The sequence below is a fragment of the Scomber scombrus genome, chromosome 23, assembly GCF_963691925.1.
Source record: "Scomber scombrus chromosome 23, fScoSco1.1, whole genome shotgun sequence".
In the NCBI taxonomy this organism is placed as follows: Eukaryota; Metazoa; Chordata; class Actinopteri; order Scombriformes; family Scombridae; genus Scomber; species Scomber scombrus.
The window spans coordinates 21,834,648-21,853,987 of NC_084992.1; the positions used below are offsets into that span (position 1 = coordinate 21,834,648).

Consider the following 19,340-nt stretch of genomic DNA (forward strand, 5'->3'; position numbering starts at 1 on the left):
TTACTCTTACTATCTAACTAAAATCTATCCATCCATCCATCCATCCATCCATCCATCCATCCATCCATCCATCCATCCATCCATCCATCCATCCATCCATCCATCCATCCATCCATCCATCCATCCATCCATCCATCTAATATGAAATTAGCAACAGCTGCTCCCTGAATGTTTTGTACATAACTCTAATAAAAAAGAGCAGAGATTAAAAGATTGGATGACAGATTCGTTAGTGTTGAATGTTAGAACAACTGTGTCAGAGCTCAGAGCTCACTCACACTTTATTTGAACCATTATGATCCAATGAGATATGTCTGATACAATCCAGATATTTCCTGACACCAATTCAGGTTCAGGAAAAAAAACACCAAAAAGACACATTTTGTTGGGGGAATCTGACATGTTTCATCCATGCTGTACATTTAATGTGAGTATAAGTGACTGTGCTCTGTTTGAATGAGTCTACAGTGTCAAAGTGAAAGGCTTCTTAACTCACATTAGAAAGCGCTCTGTTTGGACAGCCCCCGCCGAATCAGACAAACCAAACAGCGTCGGTCAGCTCCACTCTCTCGTTCGCTGGCATATCGCTTTTTTTTTTTTTGGGCCGTCTCAACTGTGCCAAAGCCTTGAGAGAAGCAACCAGATTGATGCCAGAAAACTACATCTAAACACTGTTTATTGTCTTTGAAGAGGGGGCTGCTTTGGTGGCTTTGAGTGAAGTGGGACAAAAGCCCTAAAAAAAAAAAAAAAAAAAAAAAAGAGTGGTGGCAAGATTTACGGCAGCCTGAAGAAGCTGTCCCATAAACCAACAGACCAGCTGTGTGTTGTTTGTTGGCAGGAGGTGACAACCATTGAAGTTTCTCTGCCTTTTGTCCTCACTTCTCTCTCTCTCTCTCTCTCTCTCTCTCTCTTTTTCTCTCATGTTTCTTCTCACCGCTGAGTTTTTCTCAGGCAGCTCTGCTTTACAGTGGCAGCAGCCTTTTATATGAATGTGTGTTTGAATTACCAACATCCAAGTTCATTTGAACCTCCCCGTAGACTGATGCAGAGATATATATATATAAACACACATCTCCAGCTCATCTCACACACATATATTATACAAGCTCACTTCACAAGCCTCAGGACTGCACTTTCTATCACAGATGGTATATGTACGGCTACCCAACTAGTCCAAAAATACACAGAGACAAACTTATTTTAAACAATATATTTAATATAGTATTTGGGATCAGTAGGACCTGATGAGTACAAAAACTTAAATATTGTCTTTGAACAGGAAGTAGTTTTTGGAAAAAATAATGTCCTCATATGGGGACAATGGGTTTATTTTACTGTATAACACAATTACTTCACCAGTGTATAAAACTGTTTATTTGCTTACATTTACAGCTTCCCTTTGCACAAACGAGTACTTCCTGATTAGCAGTGTTGTAGCTTGTTGCTATGGATACAATGAGTCACGTGTGTATAACGTATCGAACCACAAACGTTATTACACATAAATAAACAAGTTTCAACCATAAAATTTGATATGGTTTGTACCTGGTTCACTTGTATCTGGGGATCAGCTGTTGTTGATTGACTTGGTGAAGATGCCTGCCACCTCGTTTTGACACTGATTTGTAGACTGTTTGACAAGAACAGGTCAAGGTTAAGCAGAGTGAAGTATAAGGTCCAGCAAACCTGAAATATAATGTCCCCATATGAGGATGCAGGGTGGCAGGAGGATAAAGGAAAACATAAGCTTATGTAATACAGTGTATTGATAAAGATGAAACCAGTGATTTCCAACCAGTGTATAGTTGGGCTTCTGGTCAGTTTCTAACAGTTCCACTAAAACTCAACTTATCTCCTTTGAACTTCTCAGATTGATCATTTATCATTTAGATCATTGTTGTATAATTAAAGCTGGAAATATATAAACTATTTTAAAGTCCAAAAAGTTTAGTTCATCTCATGATCCCTCAAATGAATGTTGTCACCCTGTGGAGGGAACATGAACCATACAGTTAGTTTCATTATCAATTCAAGATTCAAGATCAATTCATTATCATCACAATGAAATTGAGTACACTGCATAAAAACTGAACTTAAGACATAAAAAGATTTATCACATTCACTCATCAAAACACAGTTCCATACATTCACATCATTTCCAATTTATGCTTAAAAGAAAGTTCAAAATGAGACGGACCACAATAAGTAGTCGATTTTATCGAATCCATGAGTTGTGTGAAACTGTTAAGACCCAAAGATTTGCTGTGACTTTTATGACAGTTTACGGTCATAAAATATTTAATAAACATGAAAATATTCACACAGCTGGAATCAGAGAATCTGGATTTTTTTTTTTTCTCTTTAAAAAATGACTCAAAATAATGAATTGGTTATATCATTGAAGCTGTAATAATGTGTTATTTAGAAATGGCCAGTATGACAATATGAATTCATCAGCCATCAGATTTTTGGCTTAATAATAATAATGACATGACAGAAAGACAGTCTGCAAATAAGTAAAACAAGCATATAAATCATAAGTGTGTTTGTTATTATAGAGTGGCGTTACAGTACTAATCTATGATGAAAATAGAAACTTTAAAGTAAGCAGTTGTGTTGGCCAGCTCTAAAGTCTTTGATACTAAGTCATTAGAGACTACCCCCCCTCCTCCTTCATCCTCCTCCTCGTCCTCTTCAGACAGGCCTGTTAGATATATCGACAGCTCATAAATTGCAGCGAGGATGCAGCGTCCGTGCTCGGGGCAGGAAAGAGCTCACACCAGCAGACCTGGCTGCAGATGAAATGGACACATCCAGATTGTCAGATGTGATTATCTGCTTTCCCTGATTTGCGACGGCTCTGAAGACGCTTCAAACTGAAGCCAATCCCGGCTCGTTTCCTCTAGCTCGAAGCATAACAAGGGAAGGTGTCTTCTTCATTGTACTTGTCTCGTGTCCAGAATCAGTTCTCTCTTGAGCATAAACCAGCAATACTCTTTGATATGGAGCATTTGTGTTTGTGAAGCTTTATTCCCAACCTGCTCCACCAAACATTAGGGGCCTGATTTACTAAAGGTCTGCGTGTGTAGAAACGTGTGCAAACTTGACATCACCCGCAAAAAATGTGCAAGCTGATCTACTAACGCAGCGCACTGAGGTTTGCTTCTTTCAACTGTGCAAGATAGTACGTGCTGTCCATTTAGTACGTTTACCATAATGAATGTAATATTAGTAGTTTACCATAATGAATGTAATATTAGTAGTTTGTCATAATGAATGTAATATTAGTAGTTTACCATAATGAATGTAATATTAGTAGTTTACCATAATGAATGTAATATTAGTAGTTTACTATAATGAATGTAATATTAGTAGTTTACCATAATGAATGTAATATTAGTAGTTTACTATAATGAATGTAATATTAGTAGTTTACTATACTGAATGTAATATTAGTAGTTTACCATAATGAATGTAATATTAGTAGTTTACTATAATGAATGTAATATTAGTAGTTTACCATAATGAATGTAATACTAGTAGTTTACCATAATGAATGTAATATTAGTAGTTTACCATAATGAATGTAATACGAGATGTTTTAACCCCAGTGTGTAAAATACAGGGAGGAGAAAATGCAAATATGTTATTTAGCACGCGCATTGTGATTTACCAAACCTGAAGGTATTATTTCTGATGCTAACTGTGTCTATAAATAATACCTTTGAAGGACAGGTATTAACCAGCTGTTACTGTAGAGAGGAGGAGACGGAGGCACAATGACAGAATACACACCTTTTCCACCTGTGTTAATATTTTTGGAGTGGAATATTTTTGGTTTTACTAACAGCATTGACTTCATCACAAATACTCTCCCATATGTGGGTTTTTCTGGTAATATTAGTTTTTGTTATAACTCAATATATTAGTTAACCTCTTCCACTAGAACCTGATCACATTTCATTTTGCGCTTGCTTTCTGCTCGTCCAAACTCTCCATAAAGACACAAAACCCTCATTTAAATACTGCTGTCTGCACCCTGTTGCACCTGTTTTCATTTACTCAATTATTCTTAGTAGATCACCTGCAAAACACGCGATCTATTGCACTGTGCACGCAATTTAGTACCTACTATTTGGGATCTTAGTAAATCAGGCCCTAAGATTACTCCATCAATATAATATAGCACTTCTGTAACTATTTTAAGTATTAACATTTATGCAGCAGAACCAGAATGATTTCAATAATTGTTCTTACTTTTTAAAACCTGTTGCCTACGTTACCCACAATCCAACATGACTGCCAACCGTTAAGCTGGAGATTCAGGTGTGTTATGCATAGTAGCAGCTAATGTGCTGTCCAACTTAAAGCAAGAGCTTACAGTCTGGTAAGCAGGGAACTTTCATTTTCAAACTTCTCTTTCAGCTCGCTCATTTGATCTGTTAAATGATTGGTGAAGTTCCCCTTTAAGAGGCCGTAATGATTTCCAGCCAATGGCATTTGATAACCAGCTTATCAAATCATTCAGGACAGTCAAACACAAAACAGCAGGTAGTGTTTGTTTCTCCAGAATATTTCTTGTGTCAGCTCAAATAAAAATGAGGAAGAAGAGTGTCTGTGTAAGATAATGGCGAGTCACTGCTGCATTTTCTTTATTGAGTTTATTCACAACTTTCAAGATTGGAAAAGTTTTTCATATGCAAGATGGGAATATGAAAAATATGAAATTGTAGTAATCAGTGATGGGAATAACGGCATTACTAAAGGCGTTACTTTTTTCAGTAACGAGTAATCAAATGAATGACTGTTTCCCTGCGCTGTAGAGGAGCGACTGCACGTGTGTGGACCCATCATCCTGGGGCTGATACAAAGAAGAAAAAAAATTGAGGAGGATGTAAATTAATTTTGGGATGAGAGTTGATGAGGAAAAACAAAACCTTCTGACACACACACACACACACACAAACATTAAGCTACACCCAAGATGTAGCTACATGTTTCCCAGCTGTTGCAGCTTCAGCCTGAACATCCTCCCACAGCCTGCAGTCTACACAAACACGTGTTTTATTTTATGCAGTATGTAAAAATTGTAATGCTCAGTTCCAATTCATTGAGACGGAAAAAAACACATAAATCACCTAATGTACAATTTCAATATGAATTTATGTGAACTCAACATTTTTAATGTTTGAACTACTGCCATAGATATTCCTTTATTTATTATTTTAAAATTGACCTGTTAAAAATCCTTATACATTGAATGTCATTGACCCATTTGGGGATAGTTCCAGGAGGATGAAAAAGCATGTTACAGTACAATGTTCCACTCAATACCCCAAAATATTATGTTTGAACATCATTTCAAATACAGCAGTTTTCTTTGGCTTATTTCCAAGTGAAATCAGTTAGAGAAGCTTGTTGATGTTGTGAAAGGGAGCGTAAAGAAGCACTATCTGAACATGAATGTGCTTGCGGTGCAGCTCAGATTTCCACCCCTAACGTGTTTGTAAGTATTATTGCATCCCTAACAGTGTGTGTGTGTGTTTAGAGGAGCTGACCCTGAACCCTCCCCACACTACCCTGAGAGTTCATTAACCTAAATGAACTGTGACTACTCTAATAGCTGATTTGAATTTCCAATTGTGCCTGTCTCCAAATGAGATTAAGAAAAAGTGCTGGAGGTTTTTTTTTTTTCTTCTCCTCTTCTTGTCCTCCAGCAGCACCACAATGAACAGTTAGATAATGAAAGACCAGGTGCCCACTACAAGCTTCATCAGAGGAAGTCTCATATGACAAGAAACCATGTGACTTTTCAAACGCTCAAATATAAAAAAAAAGCCTTTGATCATAATGAAGAATATTCTGACAGAGATTGAATCAGTGTCTCACACGGTCTCTGATCAGTGCCAGCGGGCTCCAGCAGTGAACACGAACACCACGTACAAATGTCAAGAATGTGGAGGAAAGAATTCACGGAGCGATTGGAGCCGTGCCCGTTCTCACACCTGTGCACACCTGGGACGGCTGCAGGAAGTAGACGTGTCCGGCAGTTTGCCAGCGTCTGTCGGTGTAAAAGAAAAAAAGGGAGAAAAAAAAACACTTTCAGGCCGTCTGAATGATAATGTTCCGGCCTTGAGAGTGCTGATTTAAACACAGAGCTCAGTCTGATTGATGTAAAGTGTCTGCTGATATCACTTCTGAGTCAGCACTTTATTATCCTGACCGACAATATATCATTTTTTTTTTTTAAATCATATAGATGATACTGAATGAAGAAACAAAGACCAAAATACAGCAGGTCATTCTTGTGTTTGATGCACAGTTATGACAGAGTTAGAGAGAATCTAACCCCATGTCTCTCAGGTGGTGGACCACCAGCACAGCCCCGAATATGAGCTCCTCTGTAGAGCTCAAATAATTACTCAAATTACAGGAAATTAATTTGCAATTAAGTCTTTTTTTAAAAGCAAAAAATACTTTTTTAGTGTTGTAGTGTTGATCAGTCCAAAAAAAGAACTTTGAATTTGTCAACTTGCGTTTCTTATAATTTTCTGACCAAACAATTAAAGGATGAATCAAGAAAATGATCATCAGATGAATGGGCGGCTGTGGCTCAGGAGGTAGAGCTGTTGTCCACCAATCGGCTCCTCCAGTCCACATGTCGATGTGTCAGTGGGCAAGATACTTAACCCCATATTGCTCCCGATGGCTGTGGCAACGGTGTGTGAATGTGTGTGAATGTGTGTATGTGACATGTAGTGTAAAAGCGCTTTGAGTGGTTAAAAGACTAGAAAAGTGCTATATAAGTACAGTCCATTTACCATTTAATAGATAATGAAAGTGGTCATTAGTTCTCTAGACATGAAATGATCTACAGTGATTTCCTCATATTGACAACTTAAATATGGTCAATCTGCCGAAAACCAGACATAGGTAATGCTGAATGTATTGAGCTCTGTTATGTTTCAGCAGTCTGTGTGTGGCTGCAGGTTTTCAGAGTGACTTCAGTGATTTATAAAGATGGTTTTACACCCGAGGCCCGAGCAGTAAAGATGGTCTGGCTCTCCTCAGAGGAAGCCAGCAGTGCAGCAGCTCCATGTGCATTTGTTAGATGGTTGTTTGGCTCAGGGCTCAACAAGCCCCTCGCCCTCACATCTCCACTTAACTCACCTCAAAGACTACACAAAACACACTGGACACAAGTTTTAATGCTGCTGTGAATCAGATGAAACAGCCTGAACGTGTTCTTGGATTTTCAAATTAAAAGTAAGTCAGGTTTAAAGGAGTCTTTCACTAATTAAGTATCACTTTTCTATTAAGTTTAGATCGAGATATCCTGACTTTTAGTTCCTTGTGTTGATTAAATTCCAAAAATGCTAGAAACTACAATTCCCATAATGCAACATTACATCATCTCCCTGTCTTGTAAATGCTCATGTCTTTCAAACTCCTATGTTATGTTACAAAAACCTATATGAAATATTTAATGACGCTGAATAATCAATCATGAGCATCTGAACTTAATATGCAAATCAAACACATACAAGTTTAAAATGTGGTGGGTAAAAAAATTGCCATAAAAAGTGGGCAAAAGCGCAAAAGGTTGTGTGATGTTGGTGTTTGATAAACCTGCATTCTTGTCCATCACTATTTCACTCACCATTGTTTCTTTCTCTTCTCCTCTCCCAGTCAGAACAGCCCAGTCCAGCCAGTTCAAGCTCCAGTTCAGGCTTTGCTCCCATGCACCACAAACGCCAAGGTAATCATCTGGAACACACACACACACACACACACACACACGCACACAACTTCCAGCTGATCTCTGATGTTTATTGGTGTTTTCAGTCAGAAATGATGTGTATAATGGAGCGGTTCTAGCTCATGTGGAGCCCCGAGTGCTTTCAGTGTGACTGCCGGTCCTGTTTTGATTGGCTGTGATAGAACAAGTCCAGGAGGTGCTGCAGACAGAGACAACACAGTTCAAATCCTAAATGAACAGAATAGAGCTACACTTTAAACTCTTGAGAGGAAAATAACAGTATTATAATATAAGAAAAATAGAATTGAACACCTTCTTATTCTCCAACATTCATAAGTGGACACATATCTTTATTAAAACATCATTCAAGCAGCTCTGCATTCTAGAGTTTAGTTTGAATTCCTTCCCAGAGAAAAAGGAGTCTATTGGCTCTCATAACATTTCATGCTCCAACTTCATTAACTGAGATTTTATCATGGAGGTCCACTGTTAGAGGAAAGTTTAGGAGATTTTGAGAATTAAAGAATCATATTTTGAGAAAAAAAAAAGTTAGAATAATAAAAGAAGAAGAAAGCTTGAAGTCGAAGATAGGCTTGTCATGATAACTACTTTCATTGGACGATATATTGTCTCAGAAATAATCGCAATAAACGATATTATTATCATTTGAAGATCATTTGTGTCAAACACTTAGACTAGTAGTGCTCCTGTAGCTCATTAGTTAAAATGTTCCTGCCTCTCTGCATTTTTTTATTACTAAAAAAATACAAAAAAAAGAGGTGGTCTAGATATTTACTCATAGAGATCTACATCAACCATCAGACCGGCTGAAACAACAGTTAAAGAGTACGGTTTAGACCTGCTCTATGTGTAATGTGCCTTGAGATGATTTTTGGTGTGAATTGGCGCTATATAAATAAAGTTTGATTGATTTGATTAAAGAATAAAACCACATATTTTGGAGTAAATACAAAACTCAGACTCTGACATGTTTTATCCTAACAGCAAATGAGATGCTCCGTCCTGGTTCAGCTTTGACCTGCTGCACTCACTTTACATTACTTTACATTACTTTACTTTACTTTCGGAAATCAGTGGTTTAGATCATTGGTTTCCCTCATGGACTGTGGCTCCTCTTTATAATGATGATGAGTGATAGACACACGGGTCAAAACTCTCTGATTCTAGTCTGTTTAGTGTGTGACTGTGACATTTGGGACATGATGAAGTTTACAGTGGAGCGTACACTGAGGGTGACCTGCTTGTGTGTGTTTGTAATTTTTCTCTCTGGATGCAGTGGTGGACTTCATCATCAGGAAAAGGGTGGCTATTCCTGCCACCACCCACACAGGTAACAGCTCCTCTGAGACCTGTGAAGGGCCCCCCCCTACACACTACCACCACCACCACCTCCCACCCACCCACCCACCCAAACACAAACACATCTGCATGGAGAATACTTCCCACCTCTTCTATTTGCATGAAACTTCATGCATCTCCTTCTATAATATCACCTCCAGCAACATCTGGACACATGTGCTGGACACACTGGGACACACTTTTTGTCTTTTTATCTCCACTGTTGCTAAAAAAACTACAAAACACATCAGTGAACCACTTTTACACTGGATGACATGTTCCTTCATCATCATGAACACATACACAACCACACACACCATCCTGCTGACAGACATACTCACTAGAACACCAAATGTGGATTCATCCGCTGCTGAAAATAGCCCCCAACAAAAGCCCTGTTTCTTACTGTTTGAGGGGAAAGTATGATAAAAACTACAGTGAGCAGCTGCTTTTAGGAAGTTACTGCACCCTTTATAAAAATGAAACTATATATTTGTGTGCTCTTGTTAAAGATTTATATCTCCCTAGAAACCAGTTGGCTTGGCACTGGTTTCTACTGGTTTTTTTCGGTATAAGTCAGAAAGTATAGAGAGGCAGAGTAACACATGGTTGGTTTTAATATTGTTATGGGATTTTATGGCATAAGAAATATATAGAATAAGTGTATAAAATTCAAAGTAAAGTATAAATGTGTCTCCAGCCTCACCTCAAGGTTCCACTGGACCATCTCACCATCACTGCACCACACAGCATGACCCGCTGCCTTCTGCATGTTCTCACCTGTGCTTCATTCAAAAATGTATACATATTTTTAAAAGCTCTATTCCAATGTGCTCTCTTGTTGTGACACAGTGCTGGGCCCGCTGCAGTCAGTCATGCAGGATCTGCACTCGGACGACAACGACGACGACTCGGATGACGACGACGACAACGACATGGACTCTGACATGGAGAGACACGCACACGCACATCTCACACACCACCAACGCAGGTTAGTGAATGGTAGTAGAGTATGATTTTAAAAATGATGATACCAGTACCAGTCCAAGTACCCTTAAAGTGATGCTGACACCAATTGAGTACTTCATTCGATACCCATTACACATATTGTGCGCTTGCTTTTATCTGGTGTAACAGATGTGTAGTGTACACACTTCAGAGCGTTTAGGTGGCATCTTGGCTGCTGAACTGTTAAGCACGCTAACTAAAATTCACCACGACTTCAGCATCACAGACGGGTTGTAGCTGCTGTGGCAATGAGCCAATCACATGTCACATTAATCGAAAAAAGCTTGTTTTGATTGGCTGTGAGCAAGTCCATACAAATAGTCATATTTTCTAGCTGTGGGTAGAAAAAGGATCCATTGCAGGTATCGTTTCACAGGACTTGGTATTGATTTATTTCAGTCGATACCTTAAAGGTACAGAGTATCGATACCCAGCCCTAGTACATGGTCACTGATAGACCTCTGAAACACGCACACATTTGTATGGTTAAAAATGAAATCTAATGTATCGACACATGCAGGACTCACGTGTCTGCATGTGTCTTCCCATCAACCTTGCATTAGGTATAAAATGATCACCCAATTCTGCATTAGACCTTTTTAGCCAACTTTATTCCAATTTACTTGGGAACTTGTTCTGCAGCTGCTTGGTGATTCTGCATGAGCTCTTACTGCAGTGGGTTGTGGTGTGTTTTTACAAGCAGTCCAAAACAAGGCTTTTAACAGAGCTCCCATCACCACACTGTGCGTAAATCTCCAGTCAGAACTTGCCTGAATTTATGCTCGATTTAACTCTCCACCCCCACCGCACCATCACACTGTCACACCCTGACAGCTACATTGTGAGAGCCGGTAAACAAGCTTTCAGTCTGGCTAAAGTCACTACAGTAATGGCCGCATCAATGAAAACACATAACACATAAATCAGCTGGTGGAGTCTGTACAGTTCAAATCATGTTTAATGATGTGGAGACAAACAGGTGTGTTTAAACAATCAAATCCACCCTAGACAAACAGGATCTGTCCCTTTTTTAAAATCTCTTCTTTCTGGTTTACACTGTTTACATCATTAACGGAGCCTCAAGAAAAGCAGCTTGCACAAGTTATTAGTATCGTTGCTTTCTTATTTTAACTGTGTGAATAATCAAATAAACTACATTCATTTTTCTACATGCAGTTAATTTGATGAATAAGCAGTTTGTACAAGGCAGAGTAATCTGCTCTCTACATGATAGGGATGGGCATTTGAAGACATTTCCTTCATCAATCATCAGGAAAATTAACAATCAATTATCAATTAATCATTTTTTCAATTATAAAACGCCATGAAAATACAAAATACAGCATGTTTGTCCTCATTGAAATCTTCATTCCAACTTATAGTCCAACAACAATCCTCTTAGACAAGACAGTTAAAGTTCAACTGTTTAACTTCATTTTTTTTTTAAAGGAGAGCTCGTAAAAGCAGCTGAACCTCTTCACGTATCCATTGCTACGGAGCTCTAAAACACAACTGAGCTTCATATCTAAAATTTACTTCATCAAAAAACATGATGTTACTCATGGAGGCCTGACGGTTTTTGCCAAAATGTAACTAAGACGGTTTAAAAGTGGTATCACTGGGCTCGTTGTTGTGTTCTACTTCACAGTGTTTACAATGAACTCCGTCGTTCTTTAGTTTGAAATGCTCCCACGCCAAACTTGGCCTTGACCTCATCATGTTTACGTTTAATATCTACGGCAGCTCGTAGGTAACTGAGCCGTTCTCTCTGTCAAACATCGCCCCCTGTTGGTAAGATATCTCATTGCTGCCATATAGTGGAATTCATTGCAATGCTTCAAGACTCCAGCTACTCAACACAACCTCTATTTGATACCAACCTTAGATCGATTCAAATTTCACGCGATCAACAAAATTCGAAACGATCGATTATCAATTATCGATCGATCACGCCCGTCCTTACTGAGGGAAGCTTCACCCGTTACTTGAGATTTCGTTACCCAGACTCCTCAGTTACTTGTTAAAGAGCATGTAAACACACTGAGTGCAATGAATTAACTGTTTTTTTCTGGTATTTAAAGCTGCATGAATCAATCATTTTATATTTACTATGGATTACATGACTGAGTGTAATATGATAGATGTCTCTCATAGTGATGAACCACAATCCATGCAGAGATTTTTTTGCTTTTTAAGTTCATTGTTACAGTTCTACAAACTCTGTCAACTCCTCTCTCATCACATACATTTACAGCAGGAAGCTGTTTGAAGTGAAAACACCTCCTGCTCAGCACCAAACAACAGATAGACACCGTTAGTAACTCACTGGTGGTCATAGTGAAGCATTTAGCAGCTAAAGAAACACATATTACCCTCTAGAGCAGGTGGAGACCAAAAACAGAGCTAAAAAAGTGAATGTGTTATATGTATTCTGTGTGTACTATAACAACATTTATATGAATATAATATCACTTTGTTACGGTCCATATACCATAGTACATTTGATCTATTACACGTTCCTACTTCACACACAGCCTATTATCTATCATCAGTTAACCTGCCAGGTGTGATTGAGATAAATGTTATTCAGGTGTGTGTATCACACTAAGAGACTAAGTGTGATGTCACTTCTAATGTAGTGAAACATTTGTTCTTTCTCTCATCCTGTGATTATATACTCAGGGTCAGTTTGAGTGACGGCAGTGAGAGTGACAGCTCCCCCCCTTCCTCCCCCTCCCGCAACGAGGCTCCGCCCTTATTAAAGACTACTAATAACCAGGTAAGATGATATCCAGCACACTCCTAAAAGCAATCCTTAAGATTCACTGTTGGTCTTTAAAAGGCTGATATTTAAGGTGAAGGTTTTAGACTGAGGTTTGGCCTGATATTTAGTGACACAAATGATGCTATAAAGTAAAAATGTTATTCTTGTGAAAGTAGAAATGAAGCTCTTGTGCACAATTACTGGAGAGAAAACCTCACAATATAATAAATCAGAGGTGAATCACAGTGATTGTTGAAAAGCTTGCATCTCTGCTTCATTCTGTATATTTCCAGCATTTATTCAAAGTGAGACTTTAACAGAATATTATTGTCTGAACACATGCTGGATTATTGAAAGACAAAGGATTCATTATCCTTCTATAAGACTTGGGAGAGCTGAATTGTGTGAACAGTATCATAGTCTTTGATGTAATAAAACTTGACTTTTGTCTTGGTGTGTGTGTGTGTGTGTGTGTGTGTGTGTGTTGTCCTCCATCAGATTCTGGATGTGAAGAGTCCCACCAAGCAGAGCAAACAGGACAAGAACAAAACTCTAGATTGTGACAAGGTGCACATGTTTTGAATGTTTATTCTTTTCCATTTAAAGCAGTAGATATAAAATAAATAGAATGCGTTTAGTAACATTTAGAAAATACTACTAGGCCTTGATACATGATGAAAGGCTGAATACATGCTGTAACTCTGCTACACCTACACTACTATAATTCTACATGCTTAAAATACTTCCTACAAGATTATTATGACTCTATAATTAAGACTATATGTGCTTCTGTCTACTTAAGGGGAATATAAGAGAGAGAGTGAAAGGCAGCCTCTCCTCATGAACACTGTAGTTAAATAAAGCTTTAATATGACTGAAAATCAACCACTCTGTTTGGCAAATATTAAAAGTACCAAAAGTTGGCTTTGACTGTGTGTCCACATGTAATAATCTTGTTTTTTTGATCAGAAAGTTTCAGATTTGAATGCTAGTTTAGAGGAAATGTATCAAAACAGCACAGTCCTGTTATTCTCTGTTCACCTGCTGTCCTCTGTGCTGATTGGACATGTTTGTTATATTATAATTATTTTAATGGATAATTTAACATCAGACTGAGAGAATACTGGCATACCCACAGTGATGTTAATCAACGTCTATTATTCCTGTGAAAGAAATGACTAAGTGCAGACTCTTGTGTAAGAGCTGCAGCTAGAGAGCAGTCTGGATCAAACTGTGTTGAGCTTACGTGTGTGTGTGTGTGTGTGTGTGTGTGTGTGTGTGTGTGTGTGTGTGTGTGTTGCAGGCTTACCTTGATGAGCTGGTGGAGCTGCACAAAAGACTGATGACACTAAGAGAAGGTCACATACTACAACAGGTGAGCTGCTGCTGTTTCCACCTTTTAACACTCGTGTATCATCAGCACACTGAACAGCTGTTATTTTCTCATTGTCCTTTTACCTTCATGATATCACCCACTCAGTCAGTACCAAATCTCCCAAAAGTGATTTTCACACATTGACAACCCCCCCAGACACAGACACAGACTGGTAATGCAGGTGGGTGTATGAATATTTAAATATCACTGTCCTGCCAAGTTATTAGTGAACACTTGATGTGTTTGTGTGCATGAATTGATGGTGTAACTGGTTTCTCTTGGTCTTATACTGGATTCCTCTCTGCATTACTGCTAGAGTCCCAGAGGAGCTGATGAGCTAATACTGTTGATTTTCAGGATGAGTTGACATATTTGTCCTTTAGGCTTAAGAGGTTTGGTCCAGAGCACGCCAACTCTTAGCCCTCCTGTTGGATTCTTGTTCACTGTGTAACTTTTGTTGGTCAAATTTGACTGTTTATAAAGCATACGGTAAAAATTATCACCCAATTCTGTGTTAGACCTTTTGATTCCAACTTATTACCACAGGTTTTACACATATTTTTAGAAATGATGGTCAATATGCCTCATTTAAATCATGCCTCATTAGAGGTTCATGCCTAAAATAGAATAGAAACAATCAGGGTTAATAAATCCATATTAAGTTATTATTGGTACACAAAAGTCAGCTGATCAGCTTTTTCTGAACTGATTGGGTGAATTTTGTTGACAGTAACCAAACAACCCACCCACTGTCACCACATACAGATTCAAATGTTCAATCCTGAATGGTGTACAAGTATGTGACATGTTTTACCAACTGAGAAAATGACAAAAAAATACCAAAATATCTGTAAAACACCCAAACTGTTCAAAGTTTGGCAGGTTTTACATGTGTTTTTGCAAATTATGATCAACAGGTCTGATTTTAAATGAAAGTAAACATGATTTTCGAGTTAACACCTGTTGTCCTCCCACATTAAAAAGAACAGGAAGGATAAAAACATGTTGAAACTACTACTGTGTATTAATATGTAAACAAACACATACATCATTCTGCACAGAGAGCAACATCCAACTGAAGCAAGAACAAAAACACTAACTAAGTGGATTTTGCTGTGCTAAAACACAGTGGTGAGTCATTAAAGCAGCAGTCTGCCACTGACCAACAGCCAACACTGGCACATATTAAACAATAGCAGGAATCACTCGGGTGGAGCTTTAAACATATCAATATTTAATCTATTTAATCAGGAAATTGCTCAGGTTTTTCTACATTCGCATGCACCTTCGAATATCTTTTACATTCATGTCTTTGACTTCGGAGTAAAATATTCAACAAAGTTTTCGGTTTTATTAAAGGCATCCCATTAAAATGAATGCAGTCATGAAGATTCAGCTTTGGTTGAGACTCTTCTGCAGAGGTATCGATTCAAGCTTTGCTCATTTTATTCTGTGCACAGCATTGTACTGAGATGTGTTTAGTCTACTTTCAATGATAGGAATGAATTAGACAGATCCTGGTTCAAACACTGACCCTCACCCCAACCATCATGTTTAAAGTCTTAACATAATGTGACTCTGTCTGGAATGTACAGTGTATTTCTAATAGAGTCAGTGTATGAAGTGTCAGATTATATTACCAATGAGAAAACATATTTATAGTTTGAGGTTTGATGGCATCCTTATATTTCCCTTTTTCTTATTTCTTATGTTATTGTTATACTCCAAACTGAACCGCCACAGAAGAACAACTTGTGACTCAGACTTTTCACTCTTCTCAGTATAATATCAGTGCATACCAGTGTTATTGGTCAGCTGTATTGTTGCGTTGGATTAGAGGAGGAGCTGTGATGTGTTACAGATCCTCTGTAATCTGCAGCTTCATCTGGAAGCAATGAATTATTTGGTTAACCTCCCTCCACCTAAGAGATTGCATGTTTCTTGCTTATATTCTCAAGGCCTATCATATGACTGCATTTAAAGGATCTTCCCTGCAGCCGCTGCCAACTTCTGCCTCGCTCTCCTAACAAGACGCCCGGCTCTGAGGGAAGACATCCAAAACAGCATCATCATGCGCTAGAGCTTTAACCCGCACAGTAATCAAGCTAATCTAGCCGAGTTCACCAACTGGCTGCACTTCATGTTACAAGTGAGAAGTCACAGTCTCTCCTGTACGCTGGTGGGGACCCACAGAGACAAGTTTAATGCAGACAGTATGTTCAGGAACAGTGAAACGCTGCGTTAGTTTGGTAGCAGTTTGACGTTGAACAAATTCCAAACAGCAACAGGCCAAATCAGCACATACCCAACTAAAACACAGCACTGAAGTTCACTGTGAGCGAGGGGACGTCTGTCTGAGCGTCTGACTTGAAGCAGATACAATTCTCTCCACATGTAGAGTGAAGCTTTGTCGTATGGTCAGGACAGGTTTGTGTGGGCAGTGTTGGAAAAAACTACAACCTTAATAAACTGGCTCATTTTGAAATATCATGCAGGCCTGTATTTAAGTATAGATGAGTATAGAGGAGACACAGCAGGAGGTGATTTTATATATATTTCTAATTGATGTCAGATGCCCAATCTATCTGAAGTCTGTCCCACTCAATCAATCAATCTTTATTTATATAGCGCCAAATCACAACAAAAGTCATCTCAAGGCACTTTACACATAGACCGGGTCTAAACCGTGCCCTTTAATTTAATTTGAAAAATCTTTTAAAAGCATTCAGTTGTTACATCAAGCCAACGGGGGCCCGCAATATAATTGATCTTGAGAGGAGTCTGCTGGCTACTACTGATGGCTGAAACTTACTGTTATATATTTATTAAAGGACCAGTGTGGAGGATTTAATGGCATCTAGTGGTGAGGTTGTAGATTGCAGCCAACTGAATACATCTCCCCCTTCCAACAACTGTGTAGGAGAATGTAGGCTGGCTGCAAAACTCGTGAAAAATGTGAAACCCCTCTCTAGAGTCAGTGTTTAGTTTGTCTGTTCTGGGCTACTGTAGAAACATGGCAGTGCAACATGGCGGCCTCTGTGGAAGAGGACCCACTCTCTATGTAGATAAAAAGGGTTCATTATAAGCTAATGAAAACACAGCATACTTATGAATATTATATTCTCTTTCTGCCAGTTCTGTTCTGCTAGATTCCATTAAAATCTACACACTGCACCTTTAAAACTAGCTGGGGTGTCTTGGTAGTTGAAAGGTTACTGTGCACACCGCGTAACCTCAACATCCCTGGTTCAAGTCCGGTAAGAGACATTTGTTGCAACTGTCCAACAAAGGCGAAAAGAGCCTCACCCCTCCACCCCCAACAAAAAGATTTTGTGACCCGCATACTTTATTGTCCCACAACTAGAAGCGGATCATCTGAACAGAACATAAAATGATAAAAGTTGAAGTCTACGATATTTAAGGAAATAAAGTTGTACCTCAAACAGAAACTCTGAAAGAAATTAAAGTGGCAGTTGAGTTGATTAATAAACACTGAAGGATGCCTGAATGGAAGTTAATATCAAAGTGCTGAAAGTAGTTGAAGTTCAATTTTTGAATGTCTGTGCTGACTGAAACTGAAGTGTCAGATGAAGCGTGAGTGCATGAATGCAGTTGAAGCGTCAGTTATAAAAGGAGCTGGATGCATCAGCTGAAATGATTGGTCCTGAGAGGAGTTCAAAAGTCAGATCAGAAACTTAAAGAAAATGTTGGTGGAAATGTTGAAAGAAGTTGAAGTGTAAGAACTAAAACGATACGAAGTTTTAAAAGGAGATAAGTGGCGTTTGTAGGTTAAGCACACTAATGATTTTAGATGAATGATGTGTATTTTCTGCTTATGTCCACTTGTGTAAAGCTCAGTTTATGATTAAATGAATTGTTAAATTAAAGAAGCTGACTTGGTGGTGATGTTCTTTCATTTCCTGACTTTTTCTGTCCTTGGTTTAATATTTAATGAATTAAAATAGTTATGACTGGCAGATATTTACTCTGTCAGCTGGTGACATGTTTGCACCCTGGAACTGTAATAACAGACGTGAATAGTGTGTTTACCCATCTTATCCTCTATTTTCCAGATTGTAAACCTCATTGAAGAGACGGGACACTTCCACATCACAAACACTACTTTTGACTTCGACCTTTGCTCCTTGGACAGAAGTACAGTAAGGAAACTCCAGAGTTACCTGGAGACCTCTGGACTGTCCTGAGGCTCTGAGCAGCTGGCTGCTGGATCTGTCTCCACATATACTTTTGTTTCTTTTGTTTTTTTTCTTGAATGAACTCCAACTTTTGGATACAATGCAAAAGCCCCACTGTGGCTTTGGTCCAGTTGTGTTCAGCCTGTTGGTTGGACCGGGCTCTCTTGAATGAAGAGGTCCCGCTACAGAAACCAGAGCCAGGTGTTGTGGGGGATGAGCCCTGTCGATCAGGAGATCACCCGGAAAGCCTTGAAAACTTCACTTGATCTTAAAAAAGAAAGTGGAGGAAGTTGCGACCTTGTTGCTCTTAATGAATGTGCATATTGTTACCATGTATGTTTCTTGATTTGTTGTTCATTGTGACAAATGCATGGTCAACATTGCCTTACAACATTGTAAGTCTTATTTATTGAATTTAATTTGCAGGTGTGTGTGTGTGTATTTGAAATGGCAAAAAAAAGAAGAAAAAAAAAGAGAGAAACGGCAGAATGAGACTTTGTTGAAGCACTTCACAACTGGCATATCTTTAAATCTGTGTGACATTTGAGCCTCACTTTCACTCTCTGTATGTCACTGACTTGAAATGGAAAGAAAAAACTGCCACAGCGACTTGTAGGCGTGAAAGGTGTAACAGATACTTTAACCATGTGTTCCAATCCATCAAATCATAATACATGTGTGCAGCACTATTACCCAATTCTATTTTGTTCCAGCAAATGCTGTTTATGAAAATGAAACTTCTATTACCGAAATAACAGCACTCCTCAGTCCTGTCAGGTCACTTTTTCCTTCAAGATATTAGTTTAGACGAAAACAGTCGGTCCAATTCAAAGGGGAGTGGTTCGGTTAACAGCAAGCAGTGCCCTCTATTTGCAGCCA

The 19,340-nt window shown here is 38.6% G+C and overlaps 1 protein-coding gene across 1 annotated transcript in view; it reads left to right on the forward strand.

Moving 5' to 3' along the window:
• The window catches only part of mllt3 (MLLT3 super elongation complex subunit), a 55,620-nt gene extending 36,926 nt beyond the window's left edge, over nt 1-18,694 (forward strand). Inside the window, 6 exon segments of the mRNA XM_062444366.1 lie at nt 7,690-7,759; nt 9,971-10,109; nt 12,809-12,905; nt 13,389-13,457; nt 14,194-14,265; nt 18,339-18,694. Of these exon segments, the coding sequence (XP_062300350.1) occupies nt 7,690-7,759; nt 9,971-10,109; nt 12,809-12,905; nt 13,389-13,457; nt 14,194-14,265; nt 18,339-18,470 (579 nt within the window). The 3' untranslated portion in view covers nt 18,471-18,694.
• The last annotated feature ends 646 nt before the right edge of the window (nt 18,695-19,340 follow it).